Raw genomic sequence first — 24328 nt, 5'->3', positions numbered from 1 at the left:
GCATACATACAAAATCTGAATAGGCCTATCTATTTTTGCTACTTCTACAGATAATACAAAGATTTTATAAATTATAATCCAGAGCCGGGCGCAGATGATCTGCTGGAGTTCCAGTAGTTCCCTGTTCTCGGTGGGAATCTGCAAGATTTGACCTGATCACATAAAGCCGCTTTATGTTTAGGCCACACCAGAGCCATAGAAAACATGTTTTTTTCTGGGCCACACCATTAATGATTGCATTGTTTTGATAAGCATGTTTTCCGATTGGGCAGCATGTTACGTCTGCTACTGCACGATTGGCCTACCTATCTTGATTCTTCTCCATCATACGTTATTGACATTCAATTATATCTCAACGCAGCATCCACGCAGATGTTGATAATTCTTTAAAAGTTGATCCGTAAAAAAAAATAGGGATGCCAGGGAATGGGTAAGAATTGCTGAGCATATAAACAGTCCCTCAGCTCCCAGTTGGCAGATGGAATGAGACTTCCGACAGAAAACGGGCTCTAGAATTTAATGACAAAGTAATGGTGGCATTTGCACCCCCACCCCATATCAACCAATGTGTGTGTGTATGTAAAACATTACAATTCTTGCTGCCAAACATCCAGTGACTGAGCCCAAACCTCACAAACTATGTCAGATGAGTACAGATTGCCAAGGCCGACGGTGTCCTAAAAATGATGTGTGTCAGGTTTGCAAGGGTAAGTGGTTCCTTTTGAAAACCAGCTCATATTCTGATGTGTGTACGTGAGTGATGTGCTTGACTAAAACATGTCTATACACAGCATTTCCTTTTATTTGGAAGGAGGTACGGTATTCCAACTTTTTGAGATCCCTGTTTAAATACTGAAGAACCTAATGGTGGTTGCAACATGGCCTTTTCCCAAACATTTTGAAAAAGCAAAGAGTGTGCCAATAGATTATTACTGATGTATTTTATATTTAAATACATAAAAGTCATTATTCCAAGGTAACATTTTTAACAAATTGACAAAAAATGGTTCAAAGAATTGTGCGCCTTGGTTAGCTGGATCATTGTATGTACGTCAACACTGAACACATAAAATGACAGCAGGGCCGGAACAAATGGGCAGGGAAGGTCCAAACAGAGACATCTTTCAGGCGGAGATCCTTGAAAATGCAAAGACTGCGTTGAACAGTGCCCAGGTTTCTCCAGATTCGTGAACCAAGGTATCCATTAACCGGAGCATCAATCTCTCTCACACACACACACACACACATTGTCTCTCATTGCCTCCCTCAGCCAAGCTTCTCCAACAGCGCCTCTACTCCTTTAGAGTTCTGGATCTCCTTGAGATCAGGGACGATCATCTTCAGGGCCTGTTTGACTTCTTCAGCCACTCCATCATCAGCACTCTGCAGTAGGCTGTACACACACACACACACACACACACACACACACACACACACACACACACACACACACACACACACACACACACACACACACACACACACACACACACACAGTTTATTACAGCTGCAATTATTTAAATTCATAAGAGAAAGATCATTCAGACAGAAGACTCGGGTGAAAGGAAAGAGCATAATAATTTGCCATGTATCTTCTGTTCAAATATTACTGACAGTCCTATGCTCAGCCTTGGGGTTTAAAACAGTTCCCTGCTGTACAGTACACATAGCGGGTGTTGGTAAATAGACAATAACCAACTTTTCAATCACATTTTGCTTTTGAAATAAAACACTGGTCTGTTTTGAATGGTCTGTTTATAAATAAATAACAAATGTTCAAGAAAAGTACCATGGGAACAAAGTCAGAACAAACAAACCACTGCTTACGGTTTTTGTTTAAGAGATTATCAAGAGGAGAGCCAGAGAGGGGAGGGGAGAGCCAGAGTGGAGAGAGGTAAAGAAAAGAGGGAGTGGATGAGAGCAGAGAAGAAAACAGAGGGAGTGGAGGAGAGGTAATCCCCAGCTCGGGCATGCGTCTGATTGGCATCCTGCGCCTGAGTAAGTGTGTTAGTCCTGGGGGGGTGGACTGGGCATGCTCAGACGCTTTGCCCCTCAGCACTGACTGCTGGGAATGAAACTCTTCAGGATAGAAACAAAGCCTGGATGAATAATCCAGCCCTACAAAGGCAGGGCAAGAAATCTGGCTTGATAGAGGGTTCTGAACTCGTGTCTAAGTTTATACAATTTTAACTCTGACCTTATATACAGAATGCTTAGTGCAGTGTTCTTCTTCTAATAACAGCAGTGTGGAATAGGTCAGGCTTTGATAATCAGAAAAGGATGGTTATAGATATATATCTATATTTTTTTCAGATGGAAATGAATAAGCATATTTTTTTACAACAAACCCTTACTTATCTAAACTGCAAGGGGCTTACCAGTTCAGTGTTATATAAGGAAGTACCACTAGATGTAACTGTATTAACCAGTCTATTTGAAGGCGTTTTCAAATCGTCAGGTCAGATTGTTCATCATCAACAGTTTCATTTCCTCAAGCAAATTTTTGGAAAAAGGAACTCTCCACCACATTACAAGCCGCTGCGATATCCCACTAATCAGTCAGATATGATTCCAAACGTTGCTTCTTCTGCCCTTCTCCAAAAACCCTCCAATACATTTTCCCGCCATAACATTAGCCTAGTTTACCCTAGTTTCTTCAGCTGCCATAACATTAGCCTAGTTTACCCCAGTTTAAACATCCACCATAACATTAGACCTAGTTTAAACATCCACCATAAAATTAGCCTGGTTTACCCTAGTTTAAACATCCACCACAAGTAGCCTACAAAAGTAGGGGTAGGAGGTGAGCAAGGTAATTTAGTGATAACTGTAGAAGGCCTTGATGTTATATCGCCTCCTTGTGGACACACAAAGCTACTATTCCAGACTATATTAAACAGAAGGCCAATTGAACGAACTAGAGCGCAGACATATTAGGCGTCTAATCTAAATGTCAGCTCATTTTAAAACATCGATGCCTGGAAAATGTGCCGAACAATGATCGATATATTGATCTTTTATGACATTCCTAGTGCTACATTTCACATTGAGTCTTATAGCAGATGCTTTTATCCAAAGCGACGTACAAAGGAAAGAACAACCAAGCTACACTGGTCTGCTAAGTAATGTTGTGTGTAATATCGAATGTGTGACATGTATATACATAATTTGACATTCACTCACCAGCCAAGCACGATGGCCCCACGGTTTACTGCAACCCAGGCCTTCATCTTCTCCAGGCCCACCTTCTCCAGTAACACCCGGGAGAAACGCTCTGTGGACCAACAGACTCAGTCAGTTTAACACTCATTCCTCCTCAGGGTCCCCTTCTGTACCCAGCAGCACAAAACGATGCATATCTATTAAACATTTGTCCTTCTCCCCGTTGGTTGGATTAACTGTATTGTCTGATGAGTTCAAGCAGGTTTGATAGTGCAGGGAGAACAGGCACAACATCCAGAAACCCTGTGCCTACCGCACACACTCTAAGCAAATCAACCTGAAAAACCTGAAGTATTTTTCAGCCTTATTCTAGAGTCAGATTTAAACAGTGATTCCAGTGCGTACATTTAAGGTCTGACTGACTTTTCTATGTGGAGTGATGAGTCCATCCCCACTAATTTAGATAGGCGCCTGATCTTGTTCACTCAATATAGCTGCCCAGATGCGTTGCCAAGGTGGCTGACAAGTGGCAAGACTTGCCTATAAGGACTTTGTTTATATTTGCTTGTCAAAACAACTTGCAGTTATGGTTCCTGTCATCTAAATTGGCAGTGAAGGACACATAGTCCAACAGTGTGTAAAGGCCCCCACATGGTTGTCCGATCGTGCTCTCCGATCCGACGAGGCACGCCCTAAAACGCCCTCCTTGAAGTGGGACCACACCTTTGAGCACCTCGGAGAGCCATCCGAGGGTCTCGGATGGCCTCTGGAGCACCGCTTGAATTTTCTCACTATCCGATCCGACTATCTGATCCGAGCTGTCCGACACCCCTGGCTAAAATCACGTTTCCTGTTTCGTTCCCTATATGACAGCAGCGCCGTTTTTAAAAAATCGCTGAGAGATCGCTGGGAACCTGGGGCTGGAGGTCCAGGAGTATATTAGGAGTTGGAGGAAGATCAGGGACAAGTTTGTAAAAATGAAAAAAACTATGAAGGGCACCAGCGGCGATGCAGGAGGAAAACCGACATCTCCCTTCTTCCTTGCTCTATCGTGGCTCTCGCCGCATATAAAGCATAGGGAGACGTCTCTAATTACAGCAATAATAAAAACATTTCTTGGTCTTTGTGTTTGAGTTAGCAGAGCATGCAGTGTTAATGATTACATTGTAAAATAACCTGAATTGTAGACGTAAAAAAGCAGAACTGTTTGTGTGGTATAATAATAGAAAATATTCGGCAATAACCGCGAGCTTGGTCATTGTCGTTAGTAATTAATTTCACAACAACAGCCTCTGATCATTAACTGAAAATACACGGGATAAAAACAAACGATTTCTTATTTTATAGTTTGTTGTTGATGATGTAATGGCCTTGTAACATCATAATAAACCGTTGTTAATCTCCACAGCCCCTCGTAGAACCATGCAGGTAGAGGTGAGTCGTACGATCATCAGATTAGAAAGGGCGTGTCTCTCGTGAAGTCGTACGAGGTGAATTTGATAACCATGCCGATGCCTTAAGAAATGAAACCTTAATATCTGTTTGATTGTACAGCATTTTCCACATTTTGTCTTCGACTATCATCCACATCCTCCCTTTAGTCTTGTGGTCTACAGTAAAACTTAATAAAGCCAGTGTTACTTGAAATGATGCTCCACTGAAGACAAAACCCAACTCACTGTCTGTTTTCTAGTATAACAGCTCCCTCCAGAGGCTCAATTTAGGGCACACATATCTACAATGCATCTGCAGTTAACAGAGAATTACTCTATCTGACAAATGACTATACTAGCTTGTAAAGTACCTGATCCTATGCCACAGAAATAGGCTGGAGTTCAAGCACAAACTGGCAAAGCAAACTCTACACTTGAGTAAATAGAAATAAAGTATGGCCTCAGACTATACAATTACTATGGTACTACACTTAACATTCAAAGTCTTTGTATATGTACCCTCTAATGAAACATATTATAACTAATCAAACCTAAAGCAAAGGGATCATCTTCTGCAACTGTGATGTGAAACTAATTAATTTGATATACACACATTTCCCTGGACAAACTGCCAATTGTTTTTGGGGTAGTTCAACCTGCAGTAGTCCATCAGCCCTCACCTTCTCTGCCTGATTCCTTCATCTTGGAGTCCTGTTCGATCAGCCACTTCAGCACCAGATGACCCGCAGGATGCTCAACCATGTGCAGCTGAAACACAGAGGACAACCGGGACTTTAATTCAATCGAAGAGTTTATTGTTAGCCTCAATGCCACCTTATTATGTGATAATTGTATATCCGCCACAACTGGCCACTAACTATGCAATTACACAAAAGACAATAGACACTAACAGGTACAAATGATCCCATTGTCATAGTGTCTGGGGCTGAGAGAGATTAATGCGGAGGAGAGTAAGCGCAACAAGATTAGAGACTAAGACAGAAAGAGAGACATAAACAGGAATACGTATGACAAAGCCAAAAGGGAGATATAAAAGTCTCACGGGTCTCACCTGTCCTTCTACTCCACCAGGTACAAACTCATCAGAAGCGATGTCGGCAACTGCCTCCATGGCAGGTCGAAGGTCGCCAACCGTTCCGCCCAGGATGTCACTCACGGCGTTGATGGAGGCCTTGTCCGTTACCATGGCACGTGCGTTTTCAGTCAGGTGCTGAAGCAGAGTTGGGGAGACGGCCTCTAGCAGCTCCTGCCGCCTCACAGCTGTGTCTTTCTTACTGCAGGGGCACAGAGCAGATGCGCAAATATATATTAATAATAACAATAATACCATTACTTGCTGAATGGAAAGACAGACCCACACAGCGAACTTCGAATGCCTCATTGGCTAATCCTTCAATCTATGATGTTCAGTCTAAACACATCTCCAAAGATCAGGTATGCCCACACTGCCTTGAATAAGACACATGAGCACCTTCTTGTCCTTGACCACGGAGGCTGGATGTTTCTTCTTAATAGGGGGTGCACGATTCAGAAAATGTCACGATTCGATACCGATTTTTAGGCTCACGATTCGATTCCAAATCGATTTTCGATTCAAAAACGATTCTCGATTCAAAAACGATTCTCGATTCAAAAAAATTGATTCACAGTATGTAAATGTTAGTGCTGTCAAACGATTAAAATATTTAATCACGATAATCGCATTTTTGTCATAGTTAACTCAAAATGAATCGCGATTAATTGCAAATTAATTCATCGCAAATTTTATTTTTATGCTCTTATCATGGAAAAGTGGATTGGCTTGCTTTATCCAATGTTTTATTTTATTGAAAAATAACATTGCCAAACAGGGAGGTACAAAATAAAATTATAAAGTGCACATTTCAGACTCAGCCTATAGTGCAGTTAAACCATGGCTTAATATTTTCTTTTTTCAAGTTTGCTGTGAACATAGAAGTCAGGCCTCTTATTTAAAAAAACAATGAACCGTAACAGTAAGGTTACCAATAAAAGGTAAGCCTACTACTTCTGTGCTTTCAGCCAGCTGCCTGTTGACATTTTCAGACAACAGTGAAGCTTGCTTCTTTTGCACAACACAACTTTTAAAGGTAAACTTTCTATTCAGAAGCTTTTAATCAACCATTTTGCCGTATCGCACTCACCATCACTCAAACCGTAACGTTAGCCTACTACACAGTTTGCGAAGCCAAAAAGAACGTTAATCTTAAAAAAATAATAAAAAGATAAATAAATAAAAATGTATAAATATGAATCGTTTTTTGGAATTCTATGAATCGATTCTGAATCGGGAGCACTTGAATTCACGATTGTGAATCGATTTTTTTGCACACCCCTACTTCTTAATCTTAATAAACTATATTGACAGCTGCAGGTATTGGAAATTACCGTAATTCATAAATATTTTGAGTAATGTTTGAATAATAACCCACACACCCCACTTTTAAAAGGCAATGTGTGGGAACCACAAACTAGATGTTCTTTCACCAACATTTAACTGTTATTCAGAAACAGACAGAGTTGCAAACTCGGGCTCCAGACCTGTATGCATTCCCGTCTCCTTTCTCCAGCAGCTGGATGATCTCGGGCAGCAGGTTGGCTGGGTCTCTCGGGCAGAGCAGATACAGCAGCACCTTTCTGCCGTGTTTGTTGCTGATGATTTCAGAGAGGGAGGCGATGATCTCCTGCAGATCAGTGTGTAAAGCACGGTTATAATTGCCGTTCTTATACCGTCATGTTATCCATGGACCTAACTGACAATCAGACATGGTTTTCAGTGCTCAGTGAATAGCACTGAGGTGACACTTAAAAAACAACTAGTTTGCCATTTTTGATGTAGTCTGAGCTACATACATGCAATTATTACAGTGTACAAGGTACAGTTGTCATGCATTTAGTCGCATTAGGGAATGACTCACTGATATGATAAGTTGCTTGACTAGTTTGGTGTCATCGATGCAGTCGAAGGCAGCCAGGAGCGCTAGGTGAGCGTATTCCCCCTGGACAGAGAAAACAGAAAACACACATGGATGTATCTCAATATCAGATCGCACTATAAAATGTCTCTACTTTCTATGTGCTAAGACTTAAGACAATATATCTACAGACTATATTACTTACCACGGAAAATTTGTCTATGTAGGTCTTCAGGGTTTTGACAATTACTTTCCTATCCTGAAACAAGAACAGCAGAGTGGATGTTCAAACAAAAACCATAAAACAAATATATACACATACAAAAGCCCTTAAAAAGAGGCTGAATCGTTCTTTTTTAGTCAAAAATGTCCAAGTGATGTGTATGAGGGGCAGAAAGTGGTTTCGTGAGCTAACCACATGTAGCATAGCTATGTCAGTTATCGGACAATTGCGTTAAACATCAGCCAATCTATTGAGCAGTCGATATGCACAAGTATACATCAATTAATAATGGATTAACATGACAACGCGAACGTTTGCCGACTACGCACGCATGCCGTTAATTAACACCGTTACGATAAACATTCAGCCTCACCTTCGGGGTCCCGTGCCACAGGCAGTGCATGGCAACCCTCGCCCCGTCATGGGTGTGGGCCATGTACACAACCGACTCCCTGATGGACTCGATCATCTCCTACGGAGGGGGACACAGATATTAGCAGACACACAGTAATCTACAGCAGTGGTTCTCAACTGTTCTGGTCTTGGGACCCACAATTTCCATGGTCATTAAGCTGTGACCAAACTTTTCTAGAATTCAAACCATAAAGTATACATATAATATATAAACAGAACATATAACAATACCAACCCAATATTTATGTTGTTTTTGTATTTTTGCGATTAATTTGACATATTTAACATAATACTAACACTGCTGCCTGGGTTTTGTTATTATTTCTGTTCATATGTAATGGTTAAAATGTCTGATGGGATCCGACGGACACCTCACATGGAGTTTCACAAGATTTCAAATTTACTGAGCACTTAAACTTTCTACTAACCCAATGGGCTGCAAACCATTTTCTAACTACTGACTGAAAGGCTGACCTAATCACTAGCTCATTCCAAAGTATCTCCCTCCAAAAACGTCTGTCTCTCATCTTCTCTGATATTCATCTCAATCCCGGTTTCAAAATAAAGGTCCCTTCACACTTTATGTGCTACACACATAACAAATATGCTTTTCAAGCTGACAGAAGCTAACTTTTCTAACAAAATTATGAATTCTAACACAAATATTCAACGTGTCCACCAGCAGCATCCCTGTAGACAGCTGGTAGCTCTCTGCTCACGTGACAGCACTACTCCAGCCGTCACGTCACACTCTCATACAGCAGGCTATGCATCTGCCGCTCACGCAGGACTTTCTCTGTCTCTTTCCGGGAGCTCCCTTTTCCCTTTGTGATTGAGCCATTTCCCATTTTTAAAATGAAAGCCACTGTTCATATATTTTCTACAAACATCATTTAAGTTGTGAAGGAAAACACCGCGCGACTCTCTGCAACCCTTTCGGAATGAATATAAGTCCCACTAGCTGAGGAACACTGACCTACACAGCACAACCAAAACACACCGCAGCAAAAAGCAGAAGGAATTATTCATTATTATTATTAAGCAGAGTATAATGCTTACTGTTCTTTGTTTGGCTGGGGCATGGAGGAAGAAATCCAGGAACACTTTATGTACCAGGGAATGTTTGACAACAGCTTCTCTGTTTTAACAGAAACATATTTGTGTTCAGAAAGAAACTGTAGGTGTATTTTTTTACAACAATATATTTGTTTAAAAATCTAAAAATTGTAATGCTGTACTCACTTTTGTGACATGGGTGTGAGAATCTGTTTCATCTCCTCCATGATTCCCTCTATCTTGTCTGGGTTCATTTCAACAACCTTGTCTAGCGTGGGACAAACTGTTGACTGCAATAGAAAGTATAACACCTTTTACTTACTCCATTTATCAGTAACCAAAAGAAATATAATGTTTGCACACATCCCCATCATTTTCTATGCATTTCCAATTTTCCACAGTTAAAAGCAATCTTGTATAGCCATTCAATTGAGGATGGAAGTTAATTGAAGTGATCATGTCAAAAATTAAGATAATAAAAGGAGCCTTTTCAGACTTGCTGATATGAGGTGGAATTTATTCTGCTGCAACAATTGCTGCATTCAAAGAAATACTACCGATATATACCAAGCACTGATGCAAAACCAAAAATTAAATAAATATGACATAATAACAAAAGAACTTCTATGTGAAAGACATAAATAATGGCAAATAGAGGCAACCAAAACAAGTGTGGAGGTGGACATCTCATCATGTGTGCATTCTGACCACAACAGTCAGGACGTACACATGCAGGTAATCCCTACCCTTAGAATGTGCAGCTTATCATAGCACCCATTATGTACGCAAGACATGGGGGCAGTTAAGGTCAACTGCCTACCCTCGCATGAGTACAAATGTATCTTTATCTACACAGGTCTGTGTATTTCCATTAGCGTTAGCACGCGATTCTACTGTATTTGACTGATGTAGGGCATGTGGGAAATATGCAAGGCACGAATTAAATCCCAAGACAAATTTCTCTACTGTTAACAATCAAGATCCTTCAAAGCAACCTCTATACAGAGAACTCAATAGGTTTGGGTTTTCACACTGCTAAACCAGTAACAATAACAAAATAACTGAATTATTTATCACATTTTATGAATAACTGTAGCAGGGGTCCATACCTTGAGTACTTGGAATGTGTTTCCGTAGAGCTCCTCAGTGAGCATGAGGCGCTGTGGGAGGATGGCCTTGTCGTTGTAGGCATATTCCACCACCGACGAGGCCTCTGCGTGCCGCAGCATCGTCCTCACGTGTCCCTTAAAGGCCAGCATCACCTCAGCCACCTGCTGCTTGCTCCTGGAGGAGAAAACACAGCACACATTTAAGCCGGACTGTTGGAGGACATCCTCTTACTGAATCCTCTACAAACTAAATGTGCACTTCTGACAAAAAAGGGAATCTGTAAGTAGGTGTGGACATGAAGTGTACGAGAATTTTCTCATAAATGAAAAGTAGCAAGTAAAAAAAAGAGAGACTTACCCATACATTAAGAATTTCTTAACAATATTTCTGGCATATTTTGATTTGCTCAACTCAACAAAGGAATCTGAAAAATAAAACAGAAGGCATCACATGACTGTGTCTGGGCAGGACTTTGAAGATTTGGACAGCTATGCTGCTCTAGCACTTAGGAGTCTTGGACTCTCTTAGGTAGTCTGACATGCCTTGATGTTTTTGTATATTTCCCCTAACTAAAAACATTGAGGCTAAAGTGGCAAGTATGATTATTTTCTAGAAGACTTCAGCAATAATAACATGAGAGTAAAAGATCAAATCTAATCATATCTAATCATACCCTTACAAAAAAACTCAATATTCCCCACGGGGAATAAGAGACTTCTGAAGGCTAGACATATTCCTTTTTCCCTTTTGATGGCTATTCCTAATACAAAATCCACAATCCTGACTCCCAATATGAAAGACTTCAACAATGGATCAATTAATCTATGTGACAGTTTAGGGCAGAGCACTCACCTTTGAGTTCATCAAACACTTCTTGTCTCTGCTTTTCATTTCCAAACTGGATGAAACACTGAAGGACGCGTGTTGAGTCATGTGCAAAGGCAATCTAGAGAACAGACCATTTGGTTAACTCTCACAAGCTCTCAAAGACACATCAAGGTTGACCAAACTGTTATCTAAAGCAAGACTTCATGCAAAAACATAAGACTTTGACTACATTATGATTAAACTGCCAAGAACAAGTAGGCTAACACAATACTTATTGATCAGTACTCATTGAACTTTGATCAACCGGTCAACATTTTTGCAAAAGTTGTAAAGTCTAAGCATATAAAGAAAAAAGAGCAACACACTCACAGCTTTTATCTTCCCTTGTACAAGGTCATGAAGCTCGATCATCAGTTTGGCCTTCTTGTCTTTATCACAGTCTTTCCTAGAATAATTATGAAGCACCATTTTAGAATAAATTCAGGAACCAATAATTAAAAAAAAAAAAAAACACCCAGGCAAGTTGCATGGTGAGGTTAATCTGTTTAGGGCTATGATGTACAGCACTGACAATCAGACATCAAACATGGATAAAACCTGAAAAGCGCTCAATTAGGATGCAAAATAAATAAATAAGACCAAATCATGGTGTCTACCACATCATACAATTAGCCAACAAACATACATCATATGTACTAACCTCCTAACTGCTTCCCACACCTGCTTTGCTCTACTAATGACGTGAAAGGTGTCTTTCCTGCTTTCCTGCTGGCGATTCTGCTTCAATTCCTTCTTCTCCTTCTTAAACTCGTCCCATTTAGGCTTCTTTGCCTCTGAACCTGAAATTTGAGTAAAATATGGATAATATGGTGAATTTCACTGCAAGCTAAACACGATGATGTGACTGTCCCCATGCACTTGATTAAACGTTGGAAAATCCTCACCATTTTCACCCTCCTTCCCCGGTTGAAACTTTCTCTTCTGGGGGAATTTTCCATCATTTGGGGTCTTCTTAATGAACTTCTTTGCAGGTCCATCAAACTTCTTTCGGGGTCCATCAAACTTCTTTTTAGGTCCATCAAATTTCTTTGCAGGTCCATCAAACTTCTTTCTGGGTCCATCAAATTTCTTTCCGGGTCCATCGAACTTCTTTCTGGGACCATCAAATTTCTTTGCAGGTCCATCAAACTTCTTTTTAGGTCCATCAAATTTCTTTTTAGGTCCATCGAACTTCTTTCTGGGACCATCAAACTTCTTTCCTGGTCCATCAAACTTCTTGCCTTTACCGGCGTCATATGGCTTGAAAGGACGCTTTCCTGGTTTGCCTAAAGCTTTAGGTTTACCTGTATCGAGTGGAAAAAATGACATAACTCTTCATTAGAAATTATGGAAACTGTGCACACATGCCCTGTCAAAATAATAAAAATGGTAAAGAATAAAATCATGCTGTTGAACTAAAAAAAAAGGAAAACATAAATACACATCACTCCTTACCTGACATAGCACCACCTTTTGGCTTTGCGTCCATGGTGACTCTGTCGCAATTAAACAAAAAAGTATGAATGTTAGCTACCTAGCCAAAGCTGACGACAGTATTTCTTTACAGCGGAAAGCTTAAAACTTGACTGTGATGTCGCTTGCTTGCTGGCTAATTAGCGAGCACGCTACCTAGCTAACAAACAAATCGAGGATTTACTATTTCACACCTGACCTAAATGGCATTGATCACACAAGTACAAATTACTATAGTGTGTCGATAACAATATTTTTTTTTCTGACAAAGCCCCGTACTGGTGGATAAGTAAGCTATTGGGGTATGGTTAGGGGCTGACGAGCTAGCTTCCCTAGATAGCATAGCTTGGCGACTAATTCTTCGCACTAGGTTTACATCAGTCTCCACACAATGTTTGAATACAGAATCAGATCTCAGACATCCACATGACACCGAGACACGGCCAAGCGTTTTTCCGAACTTGTCACAATATACACTGTAATAACTATGTTAATACCTAAGTAAAATGCACTCCCTTCCTTACCTTACCATGTGAGTCGCACTGTGCACACGCTTTAAAGCAATTTACGGCAAAGACCGAATAGTCAGGAGAGCTGTCGTAAAACAACGTGGACTCTGGTGGAATCAACAGTGCGAATGTGACACGTTTTCATTTTCTTATTTGTGTCTACCTAATTGTGAGTTTGGGGCCGCCAAGGTACGAGCTAGTCTATAATGTGAATGGAAGATGAGTTTTAATTATTTTGCAGTGTGTAGCCTACCATTTAGTAGCCTGTATCAATGACTGCCTAGGCCTAATTGCAATAAATGAAAATTGGCATAAAACGGATGAAAGAAATCCTGTCCGTACCCACAGATTTGTGCTTTTCAGTGTAATTATTTTGTTTTGTATGTTGGATGAGTTTATTTTCTCAATTATACCCTTTAAAGTTATACAGTCTTTTTGATGCCATTACGAATAATACAACAACCAAGATTACATCGTTATGTTGAACAACCAAAACTGACCGCAGCCTATATTTAGTGCATGCATTGTAATAGGCTCTTTACATTAACTGTTATATCACAGATATCATTAAAATAATAGAAAATGTTGATCTAAAACACTCAACATTTTTATAATTCAACTTTATTTTCAAACATTAAGAATTCAGCCGTTATAAAACATTCCACTGCACACATTTAGCCTACTATGAAATTATTAGAAAAACACTCATGACTCATAACAAATAGCTAACACATGTGTCTGTATTTTCAAAACAGGGCCTTATCAACACTCTTCTTGGAATACAAGATCCAGTTTTCTTAAGGTCCAAATTTCAAAAAGTTAATCAGATTTTAGTGTAGCCTAATCAGCATATCAGAAAACGTCGGTGGAAATGGAAGTGTGACAGGATGACGTCTGAGGCCAGGAGTAGCTGTTCCTAGGCGTACCTGTGGGAGGCACAGAGGACCAGATGCATGATTTTAACCATTATGATTAATCACTACAAGCAGATTTATTATTATTGTGGAACTGGGACATAAATGCATTTAGAGTGAAAAAGATAATTCAACATTTTGTAAGATATGAGGAAAAATTAAGAACACTGAGTTTACTGCTAAGAAACAAAAACTACCCGGATAGGAAAGTCTTATTCTAACCTGGCTGTACTGTAGTCACATATGATTGATACGTTTAAAAGTTTCACAGACACTGTCCCCACCCATTTTATTTCTCTGCTTCTATAGTGTACATTACCCAGCCTAGTCCCAGGGCACAGTTCCAGCCTGAGTGGCACTGATCTAACCTGTCCAATCATGCCCTGCTGGTGTCGACACACTCTATGCTCCCGCTGTGGGCACTTTATGCCTGAAGCCAAGTGGGCACCCTAGACAAGCAGACAGACATGCATTTTACAAAAAGGGCACTACATTTTAAAAAAACTTGTGATTGCTGCTCTAAATAGTCAACTATTATGAAGTGGTTGATACTGTAATACTGGATACCTTCTCTGCAAACAATTCACTTCCCCATCACTTTTGTGTCAACACCAAAATAGGTGCAATTTCTTACTGTCAAGTAAGGTATGACAGAACTTTGCAGTAGCATCACAAACAATCCCTTACCTGAAGAAAGGATTTTTGAGGTCCAGTGTATTGCCAGACTTAAATCCTGACTGGTCAATTACTGCCATGATGTGAATATCATAACTTTGCCTACACAAGAGAGATTGATTTGTTTTTATTTCTTTGAAAGGATTGTGTAGAAAATATCTCTGAGTAATTCCTGTAGTACTTTTGTACCTCTTATTGGCTATGAGTTGAACTTTTCCTGATAACGTTTGCCCTGTTTTGGCAAACAGCGGTGTCTGAAGGAGGCAGCGGACCTGGTACCAATGAGTCAGAGGCTGGTTTGGGGCTGTTGAGAGCCATACAGTCATTCTGTGGGAAATAATCATTAGCAGATCATTCTAAATGTAGGGAATCAAAGCTGCTTTCCTTCATCATAGCCATATCAAACAGTTATATATAAAATGCATACATTATTATTACTAGGCTCAGGATTGAACTGACAACAAAATTATGAAATTAAACAAAAAAAATGCAATTCATATTAGGGAAAGATGTGCAACAAGACACAAAAATGAAAAATACTTTAATTATGTGATTGAAACAAGGATGACAAAGATTCAACAGATGATGGGAAAAAATGCAATCAAATTCAAAGAAAGTGCAGGACCTCACATTGATATTGTTGATGGACAGGGATGCTATAGACAAGATTGAAACTAACACCATTATGGATGCTTCCATAATCTCTGGCCTCCACTGCCTTATACAACGCAGTTTTATGAGGTTGCTGTAATCTTGTAAAGAACACAAGATAACCTCTTAATGTGCTTTTGTTGCATTATGCTATTGATTGGAATTTGACGCCATTTAATGACATGTACCTGGATCCAACAAAGGCAACATCAAACCAGAAGGCAATTCCATGGATCAGTCCTGTTTGTGACAACTTGAAAACAAAGGGAATGTCCAGCCTATATTTTGAAAACAAGCACAAGTTATTTAATGAATCACGGCTTTTGACTGAAAATGTTAAAGTTCAGACGTATACAAGTTACATTGTTACAGCACTTTTTACATAAAATGACCTTGACCAAGAAACTTGACAAGTTGAATACAAAACCTGTGTAAGTCCTCCTCCTTTGCCTCAAGAAAATTAATAGTGTATTTTGTGGACCGAGCCATTAAAATCTGCCACTCAAATGTGTCCTAGATGAAGACATGAATGGCATGAATCAAATCAGGTGAACATATCCAGTTAGAGTATATGGAAAACATGTTTAGTCAGGCATAAGACAAATTAATAAGTTAGGAATGTGTATCCTCTCATATTTGTACAGGAGCCTATTCATATTCCTCCATTTGTATATATTTCCTCAATAACTTGATGATTGAGCAGTGAGAAAAATAAGAAGGTATATGCGGTTATGTATTTGTGCAACATTTGTGTAACGTACCACAATTGGCTGTTTGAAGAACTCATCCACAGCCGCGCTGTGAAGCCCACTCAGATTGACGCCATGGAAACAGGTCTGTTGCCTGCCAGGGAAGACAGCATGCATTTCAAATCAAGTTTTTAAATTACATTGACACTGTTACTGTAAATGCACGAATATTAGGCAACTCCGTGCAAGACCATTCTGTTAAATTAACAGTCTGTAACAGATTACAACACACTCAGCAGATTTGAAAGACAACTGGATACATTTTGTTTTAATAGAACAGTTGTGCTTTGCAGTTTTGTCCTTAAGACCTTCATGAGTCATGGGGATAGTTCGCCATGTTTTGGAGACTGAAAACCTCCAGAGCTGAGAGCTGGCCAGACTGCTTAATGCTAGCCCCCCCAGTGCTGCAGTGAAATTTACAATGTCATGGCTGTTTTGCTTCCAAAACAGAAACTTCCATAAAACTGATATTCCTGTCTCCTGTCTAAAGTGAACCAAATAAGTCAAGGAGATGAGACAGCTCGAGCTACAGGCTGTGGGTCCTAGTTGATCCTTCCACTGTAAGGACTCTGGTTCGGAATCTCCGAAGTTCTGTTTTTGGCTTTAAGCTGTCAGATTTGGGCCAGGAATCAGGGTTAGGGCAGAACTGAAGCATTTAACAGCATCCTGGAAACCCACACAAAAGGGGTCATGGCACAGTGACCTCAAGGACAAACACGGTGGGTGGGAGGACTGCTAACTACATAAGCCCATCCAGTAAGTGAGCGTGCATGTATGTACACATGGGTGTTTGCATATGTTCATGTGTGTGTTAGAGTGGATATGAATGAGAGTCTGTCTCACTGCGTGTATGTATCTGTGTGTTTGTGCATGAATTGTATGCTTGAGTACAAAAGTGTGCTTGCTTATATTTGCAATGAAGGGGAATTACCAGAGGCAATAGACATGCATGATGTGTGTGTGTGTGTGTGTGTTTGTGTGTGTGTTTGTGTATGAGACGGTCTGAGACGCTGTGTTGGTGACTGCGGGGGAGCGAGGCGGCTTCATGTATGGGCTGTTAAAACACTGCTATGTATTGTTCCACCAAGTACTGTGGGGGAGGGAGAAAAAGTGAGCTCATCTGCTAAAAAGTGTTTCCACAGTAGAACTGTGCAAGCTACCAGTAGGCAGCTGCAAAACTGCTCCAACACCACAGCTGTCCTCTTTTGGGGATCTGTTTACAAAACACCAAAATGCTATGGGCACTTGTGGTGATATGACAAATACCAGTACAACTACATCACCTAGTTCTACAGATGGTAGTGCTACTCATTATACAACTGCTATGATTAGGGCGGTTACGATGATTACCATGGTAACAGAGAGTTATTCGAGTGGAGAGCGGTCAGAGTTTCAGAATGCACTAGTCACATCAGTGCTGTAAGTTTAAAGTAAGCCTAGGATTTAGTTACAAAAATCTCTGTTTACTTATCTCACCAAAAGCTGGAGCGTGCATTGTGTTCCATGTAGAGTTGTTCATCGGTGAATGGTGCCAGGTGTATATCACTAAAGGTGGGGAACATCATACCTAACGAGAACAAAACAGAGGTAGAGAAATGCTAAAGAAGAAAGCAAGAGATCTCATTCAGTGCGTGCACATGATGGCAGTACTCCGATCCGATCCGATTCTCTCCATGGGGTCTCCATGGGGGGTTAAAGGCACCCAGTGCAACTTTCGAGGCTTAAAAATAAACATTCAATTTCTAGTCTTTTTTACACGTAGTAAGTTTCAATGTGTCCAATTTCCGATTTAAATCGTGTGTCCACACTGATTGACCTTCAACCTCTGGATCTATATGCATGTTTGCACCTTTGAAAGACTTAAAACAGTCAGATTTACATTAGATTTGATTAACACAGAAATGCAGATATCTACACTATTGTAGGATACATTTCCACTTACATCATTAACAACACATATTAAATCACTGTTCAGCTATACTTTAGACTTTGTTTTTGGACTTTGTCCATTTTATTTTCTTATATGGCTACAAAGGTAATACCTCTCCCAGGTGCCTATTAAGGCCCAATCTCAATACTTCCCCTTACCCCTTATCTTCCCCCTTACCCTTGAAATTGCGCGTTCATGTGAGAGCTAGTGGTGTCTCAATACCCAATTTGATCAAGATTAAGGGATAAGATTGAGTGCTATGTACCCCTTATTTTTAAGATGATTTGAGAGCTCACTTGAGAGCTCACTTACCTCCAAGGGCTATCCCAGAGCACATAGCGAAACCAGTTCGGGAATTTTCAGAAAAACATGGCTGCTTGAAGCAAGGAATATTTTACATGAATAAAGCTATCTACACAACTTTTCATATGTTTATAATGACTCGGTTTGATCTGAAATGTACTACACGAACGATGCATAGTATTGTAGGTCTTAACTGAAGCTTTCAAACGGTAGTTTTAGGATACAATTAGCACGTATACCACCACTCCATTGGCTTATATGGTAGCTTGCCAGCTAGATGCTACATACACTACATGTAAGTATTTTTGGCTTATAATTAATTTAAAAATGACACAATAAACATTACCAGTGTAAAGCTTTGTTGGGACTGTTCATGCTACTCTTCAAAATTATATTAATGTAATTGTTACAGTTTCAGCTCACCTTTGGGCTTAAGCCATTTCTTGGCATGCAGGTACGCCTCCAGCATCCTCTCATTCAGCAGCATGTAGCCGATGGGCTCGGAGATAATAACGTCCACCTGCTCAGGTAGCGTGACCTCGTCCACCTTTCCTTCCAGAACTACGATTTTATCTGACAGACCATTGCTCTTCACAAGAACCTGAAAAGTAAAAGGCTGGTTTGTTTATACAAACAAGTTTCAAACAAAGAGCTTGGGCCCATGATCTGTGTTCTGACAAGAGTAACACAACACTTTCCTGTGTAGTACAATGATCTAGAAATCTTTGGCAGAGTTATTGTTGCCAGCTGTATTACACACAAGTGCAGTTAGACAGAGCCTACCTGCACATAAAACATTAACAAGCATACAGTGGGTTTCTGTGGATTGGTTGTCTGTGTGGTCTAATACACTAGCCTATGGTGATTTTTAAAGTTTTCTCTAAATTAGCACAAACATAGACAGATAAGAGGCAATGTGGAGGAGCCACTGGGAGAAACATCTGGTTGCTCTCTTAAAAATGAACCCCTTTGTGTTTTTTTCCAGTGCGAGTGGAGAGTGGAACAGAGACGCGTATGCTTGACGGTGCTTGACTGTTTGGCGAGCATCCACCCACCCATGAAAATATGTTTTCTTTTGCCCCATTGCAGGTTTTTTTTGCGCGCCAAAAAGGACCCGTGCACCATTTAGCACTCTGAATTTGGCGCTTTAGGGTCATTCTGAGGGGAGTTTGGAAAACTCTAGATGTGTCTCTTTGATTTTGTTACATTTTCTAACTACTCATTTTTGTTTTCAGTCCAGGACTGTTATTTTCAGTAAACATTTCCTGGATATTTCGTGCTTAGAGTTTTGCAATTACCCAAGAGAAAAAGTTGGCAACATGAGGACGAATTACATTATTGACATTACAGCAGATATTCCATTTTATTTGCACAGAATTATGACATTAAAGATATTTATGCTAACTGGGGTGTAACGGATCATTGGCAAAATGGCTTTGAGGCAGGCTACATTGATGAGGCCAGATGGCCTATTACTTAGTGTCAAATAACTGCATTTAGACCTGGGAAAAGCCAGAAAATGTCATGCTCGTATATAGACCGCAATGAGCAAAACGTTTGAAATGAATACGTACTCAAGGCCAGTTGCACATCAATTTCTAAACGATGGAATTGTTATAAGTTTTAAGGTTAATTGTGGATAATAGTGTATGTAAATAAGTAACTCACATAAGGAGTTTGAGCAAACACTGAATCAGTGGCACACCCTCACCTCTGCATGTTTGGCCACAGCACTCGCCTCCACAGCATACACTTTTTTGGCACCTGCTTGCAACGCGAAAAATGACAAAATCCCCGTTCCACAGCCCACATCCAGCACTATCTAACAACAGAGTGAGAAGAGCAGAACATAGGGTTTTGATGATCAATATGTGGGCTCTGTCATGGATGAAAAAGAACCAGTGTGTATTGGACTGGCTTAAAATAAAAAATCCTGTTTATTTCTCTGACTGGTCTAAGTGTCGATGGCCTTATAATGGTCTGACAACGACACTGAGTTGAAAGATTTGTACATGGATTCACATTGACTGCACAAATAAAAATCAGAAAGTGATACAGATACATCATCCATTACTAGTCATTTTTCTTACCTTATCTTTGAAGTCCACCTCATTCAGGAGAATGGCCTTCTGGTAAGTAGCAGTCCTCAGGTAGTCCTGAAGCATGTTCTGCTGTTGTAATAAACAGCCAGAAGACTACAATGAGAGTGAGGAATTATGTAAAAAGAATTCTTATCCCTTCTGTTTGTAGTTTCTGAGAACACATAATTGCAATACTTTTAGTTGTGGTCCACCACTGCAAACACATTAAAAATCCATGGCTATCACACTTCAGATCCAGGTTCAGATGAAGTTTAAAAGACGATTGGTGAGATAGGATAGTGGAAAGTTAGATTATACACAAACATAGTATTATTACTACAAACAGCTTTATTCTATTATTCTCTGATAAGCCCAGTAAAGGTGAAACGGTGAAGGCTTCCACCTGGAAGTGCTGAAGTGCTGTGGAGCCTTCGACTCGCTGGTCAAACACACAGTGTTCCTCCACCCGAGGCTCCGTCCTGTGGCTCAGGAGTCTTTGGAAGGCTTGGTACTCTGTGAAACAACACAATTTGTACGTTTTATACCGCCGGTGCATCATAGAGTCAGAGATCCACCCTGTTTATCTATTGTGGCTTTTAAATCCAGCCATCTGTGTGCTATGAACTCCTTAAGATACTGACCTGATTAATGTCATCCTCACTTCTATTCTTTGACTAGCTTTTGCAAAGCTCTCCAACCACTGATTTATATTTCTTGTTATTCATCATCACTGGCATCGCATGAACTCATACTCATTATGGAGAAGTATGACAGCACACCCTGCCTAAACGCAAAGCTCATATGCCACCCTGTCTGAGCACACAGAGCAGGCGGGGTGCATTAGGTGTATGAGAGCTACATTCGCACGAGCACTCGCACAAGCGTTAACTCTCGTGTTCGGACATGTGGCGGAGCCGGAACAACTCCAGAGCACCACCACGTTTGCTCACCCCTTTCTCCACCTCATCCCGAGCCAGAACACCTCACACTCAAACGGGCTCTCTGAAAATAGGGGCCCGGGTGCCGCGCTGACATTCCATCCCACATGCTGAAGCGGACCATGTCAAGAAGGGCCATTACACCCTGCTATGGACGGGCTGGTGAAATAATACAGCTCCAGCCGAGCTTGCAGTCTCCCGCCCCCCCCACCCCCCACCCCCCCCTCCACGTAACGCTTGTCTGATCCTGGCCCTGGTCGCCGCATGTGTTCCTGACTGCTCGAGACAGAGGCTTGTTTGAAGAGCGCACACAAACACACACTGCATGCAGATGTATCGCACATGTGTAGCGGAGTCCACTTCAGAGAGTCGGGGGTGACCTCATTGCTGTTTCAAGGATGCCTGATGTTGGTTATTATTACACATGCAATATGACACACGTATAATATCAGTGATGTCATTTAATACAATGACTACAGTTGAGAACTGACACAGGCATAACTCTTTAAGTCATTCATTAAAAGCAGATCTTATGTGTTTTGTTAAAGTGAGTCCTGAGAAACAGTACCATATCAAATGTCATATGAGTTATTTGCTTTTTTTAAGGTCCAACGGGGCTGAGTGGGTTTGGGCTGGGACTGCTGTGAGATGAGTGATTGATGCATGCTAGTGCTTGTGTAAGTATGTGTATAGTGTGTGTAGCTCTGAGCTTACATGAGCAATGCATGCGTGATTATCGATATTTGTAATATTTGTGAGTGTGCGTGTGTGTCTTTGTGTGTGTTGGGTGCATAGTTGAGGGAAGGTCTGACCTGAGCATGTCCTGAAGCACAACACAGAACTCATGTTGCCCCTGGAGACCAGGAAGGACTGGGCTCCGAAACGGCAACAGTCTGTCTCTGAGGTGATGGTGATCTTGAGGACACAGGTCCTTTCATCTGTAAGGGTGAGAGTGACATCCTCTATACATCCAGAGAAACGCAAGCATACTCCTCTAGAGTAGAAATCTCAAATTGAAATATACTCATCCCCTAGAGTAGACATCTCAAATTCAAACATACTCATTCTCCTCGAAGTTTTGACTGTTGTAAAAACATTGACAGCATTCAAATTACAACCATAATTTAAGTCGTGATGATATTTTTTAACGTTTGAGCAGTGGCTAACACAAGCAGAAAAACTCTTTGATCCAAAACACCAGCAGACAGGAATCTCCCTGGCAGTCAGACGCACGATTCCATGGTGGTGGAAAACAGTTGCAAGCATTGGCAAAGTCACTGTCCTTTTGTGGCAGGGATCTGGTCCCACCACCTCCAGAGCTCCGAGATGATGAGTAGACCCCCCCATCCAGCCCCCAAACCCGGGCTCACAGCAAGACCCTACCCTCAGCAGCCCTAGCATTGCATCTTATTTAGCAGTAAATCTCATCCAACTTTTAGCAGCCAGGAGGCAGAACAAAAATGGAACCAGACAGGGAGAGATAGATATACAGCCCACCTGAGTATAGAAGGAACAGGGGAGAAATACAGGAGAGAAAGAACAGTGGAGAAAGACAGGAGAGAAAGACAGGGGACAACAAACAGGGGAGAAAGACAGGAGAGAAAGACAGGGGAGAGTGCAGAATCTCATTTTACTGCCTCCCCTTCTCAAGCCAAATTTACCTAACCTGTAGTAGATGCATTTGCTTTTTATGTTATACTCTCCTGGACCATTACTCCTTCTTGCAGAAGCACGTACTGACACTGATAGCAGGCTTTTGCAAGGACTCCAATCTCAGAATGACTTAAAGGTGTATAGGTACTTGCATACACAGCTCTCAGGGTAATGGGTCTCATGACCCAAGAAAACATCTGCCCAGTTTCCACCGGCTCTGCATAATGGGCAAAGTCATACGAACTGCCTTGGAAGGTCTTAAATAACGTGTTCTCGCCATCTCTCTATGCATAAATGCTTAGAACATTCAGGCATTAGAACTTTCAGCGTCTAGACTGAATGAGTTTCTAAAATATAACTACTAATGCTTCAGTTACCGTTTCTCCAGACTTCAGATCTAGATGTGCACAACACACGAGTCACTTACCATCCATCAAGACCAAGCTGACCCCTTTCCCCTCTGGGCTGACTTGCAACAACAGATCCCGGTGCTGCCCATCTTTAGGGACTTGAATGCCCCCCTGCAGCTGGTCTTCGCTCAGACAGAACACACGGACACAGAAACGGGTCTCTTCCTCTGAGGCGTCCATGGCCCCATGTGCTGCTCGTTCCCTCCTCCCCCAGGGAAGCGTCGGCAGCTCTCCTGTAGTTCAGCTTACTTGACGTGAGGCTTCTCACAAGCTCTGTCATATACTCACCGTACACGGAGAGGAGGGGCCGAAAAGTGTGAAGGCAGTGTCTGACACTGGTGTAGTTGCAACTGGGGTGGGGTTTGACTCATTGAGGGCAACTAAAGGGCTTTTAGCATGTGGCATCTTACTGCCCCCTTATGGTGACTGTGTGTAGTTTTGTGTGTGCAGACTGCAGACTTGCATAGACTTGCAGTCACCATCATTTCAGCAGATGTTTTTACAACTGGAATGACACACTTTCTAGACATTAAGAATATGAATTCTTAGTTTACCACCTTCCCGTTATCACAGAACAAGTATCAGATGCATCAATCAGGAGGTGGGTGTCTGAGCCAAGCCTGTTTGGGCCTACATGGACTGCAGATGACTTCACCTATGTATATACACACACACTTGTCTATTATAAAGCCATCATGCATGTGGGTAGTATACTACTACATTTACTGTGGCCTGGAGCTGCTCCACTTGATTCCAAATTGGATAGGAGGGAGTTGGTTACTTATGGTCCACAAGACTTCTTATTTAACAGATCCAAACAGTG

General features: G+C 41.1%; 2 protein-coding genes across 2 annotated transcripts; both read right to left on the bottom strand.

Annotated features, from left to right (window-relative positions):
• Positions 1–948: 948 nt before the first annotated feature.
• pum3 (pumilio RNA-binding family member 3) lies at positions 949–13247 on the bottom strand. Its single transcript, XM_080835908.1, has 18 exons — positions 13217–13247; positions 12675–12715; positions 12125–12523; positions 11881–12019; positions 11550–11625; positions 11205–11298; positions 10710–10776; positions 10352–10526; positions 9429–9532; positions 9246–9324; positions 8146–8244; positions 7755–7808; positions 7553–7633; positions 7176–7318; positions 5668–5890; positions 5276–5363; positions 3184–3274; positions 949–1393 (listed from the first exon to the last, which is right to left on the bottom strand). Exons 1-18 carry the CDS (start codon positions 13222–13224, stop codon positions 1267–1269), a joined length of 2088 nt encoding a protein of 695 aa, XP_080692034.1. The 5' UTR covers positions 13225–13247; the 3' UTR covers positions 949–1266.
• A 1551-nt stretch (positions 13248–14798) lies between these two features.
• On the bottom strand, positions 14799–23685 carry carm1l (coactivator-associated arginine methyltransferase 1, like; the record flags this gene model as incomplete). Its single annotated transcript, XM_080835916.1, has 12 exons — positions 14799–14892; positions 14980–15117; positions 15630–15719; positions 15869–15954; positions 16203–16284; positions 17667–17757; positions 18847–19024; positions 20135–20245; positions 20514–20618; positions 20908–21017; positions 22255–22380; positions 23523–23685. The coding sequence occupies 12 exons, from the start codon at positions 23683–23685 to the stop codon at positions 14799–14801; spliced, it is 1374 nt and encodes a 457-aa protein (XP_080692042.1).
• Positions 23686–24328: the final 643 nt, after the last annotated feature.

This window comes from Sprattus sprattus, assembly GCF_963457725.1.
Source record: "Sprattus sprattus genome assembly, chromosome: 3".
Taxonomy (NCBI): domain Eukaryota; kingdom Metazoa; phylum Chordata; class Actinopteri; order Clupeiformes; family Clupeidae; genus Sprattus; species Sprattus sprattus.
Note: the sequence above shows the minus strand (reverse complement) of the source record. Positions and strands in the feature narration are given on the sequence as shown.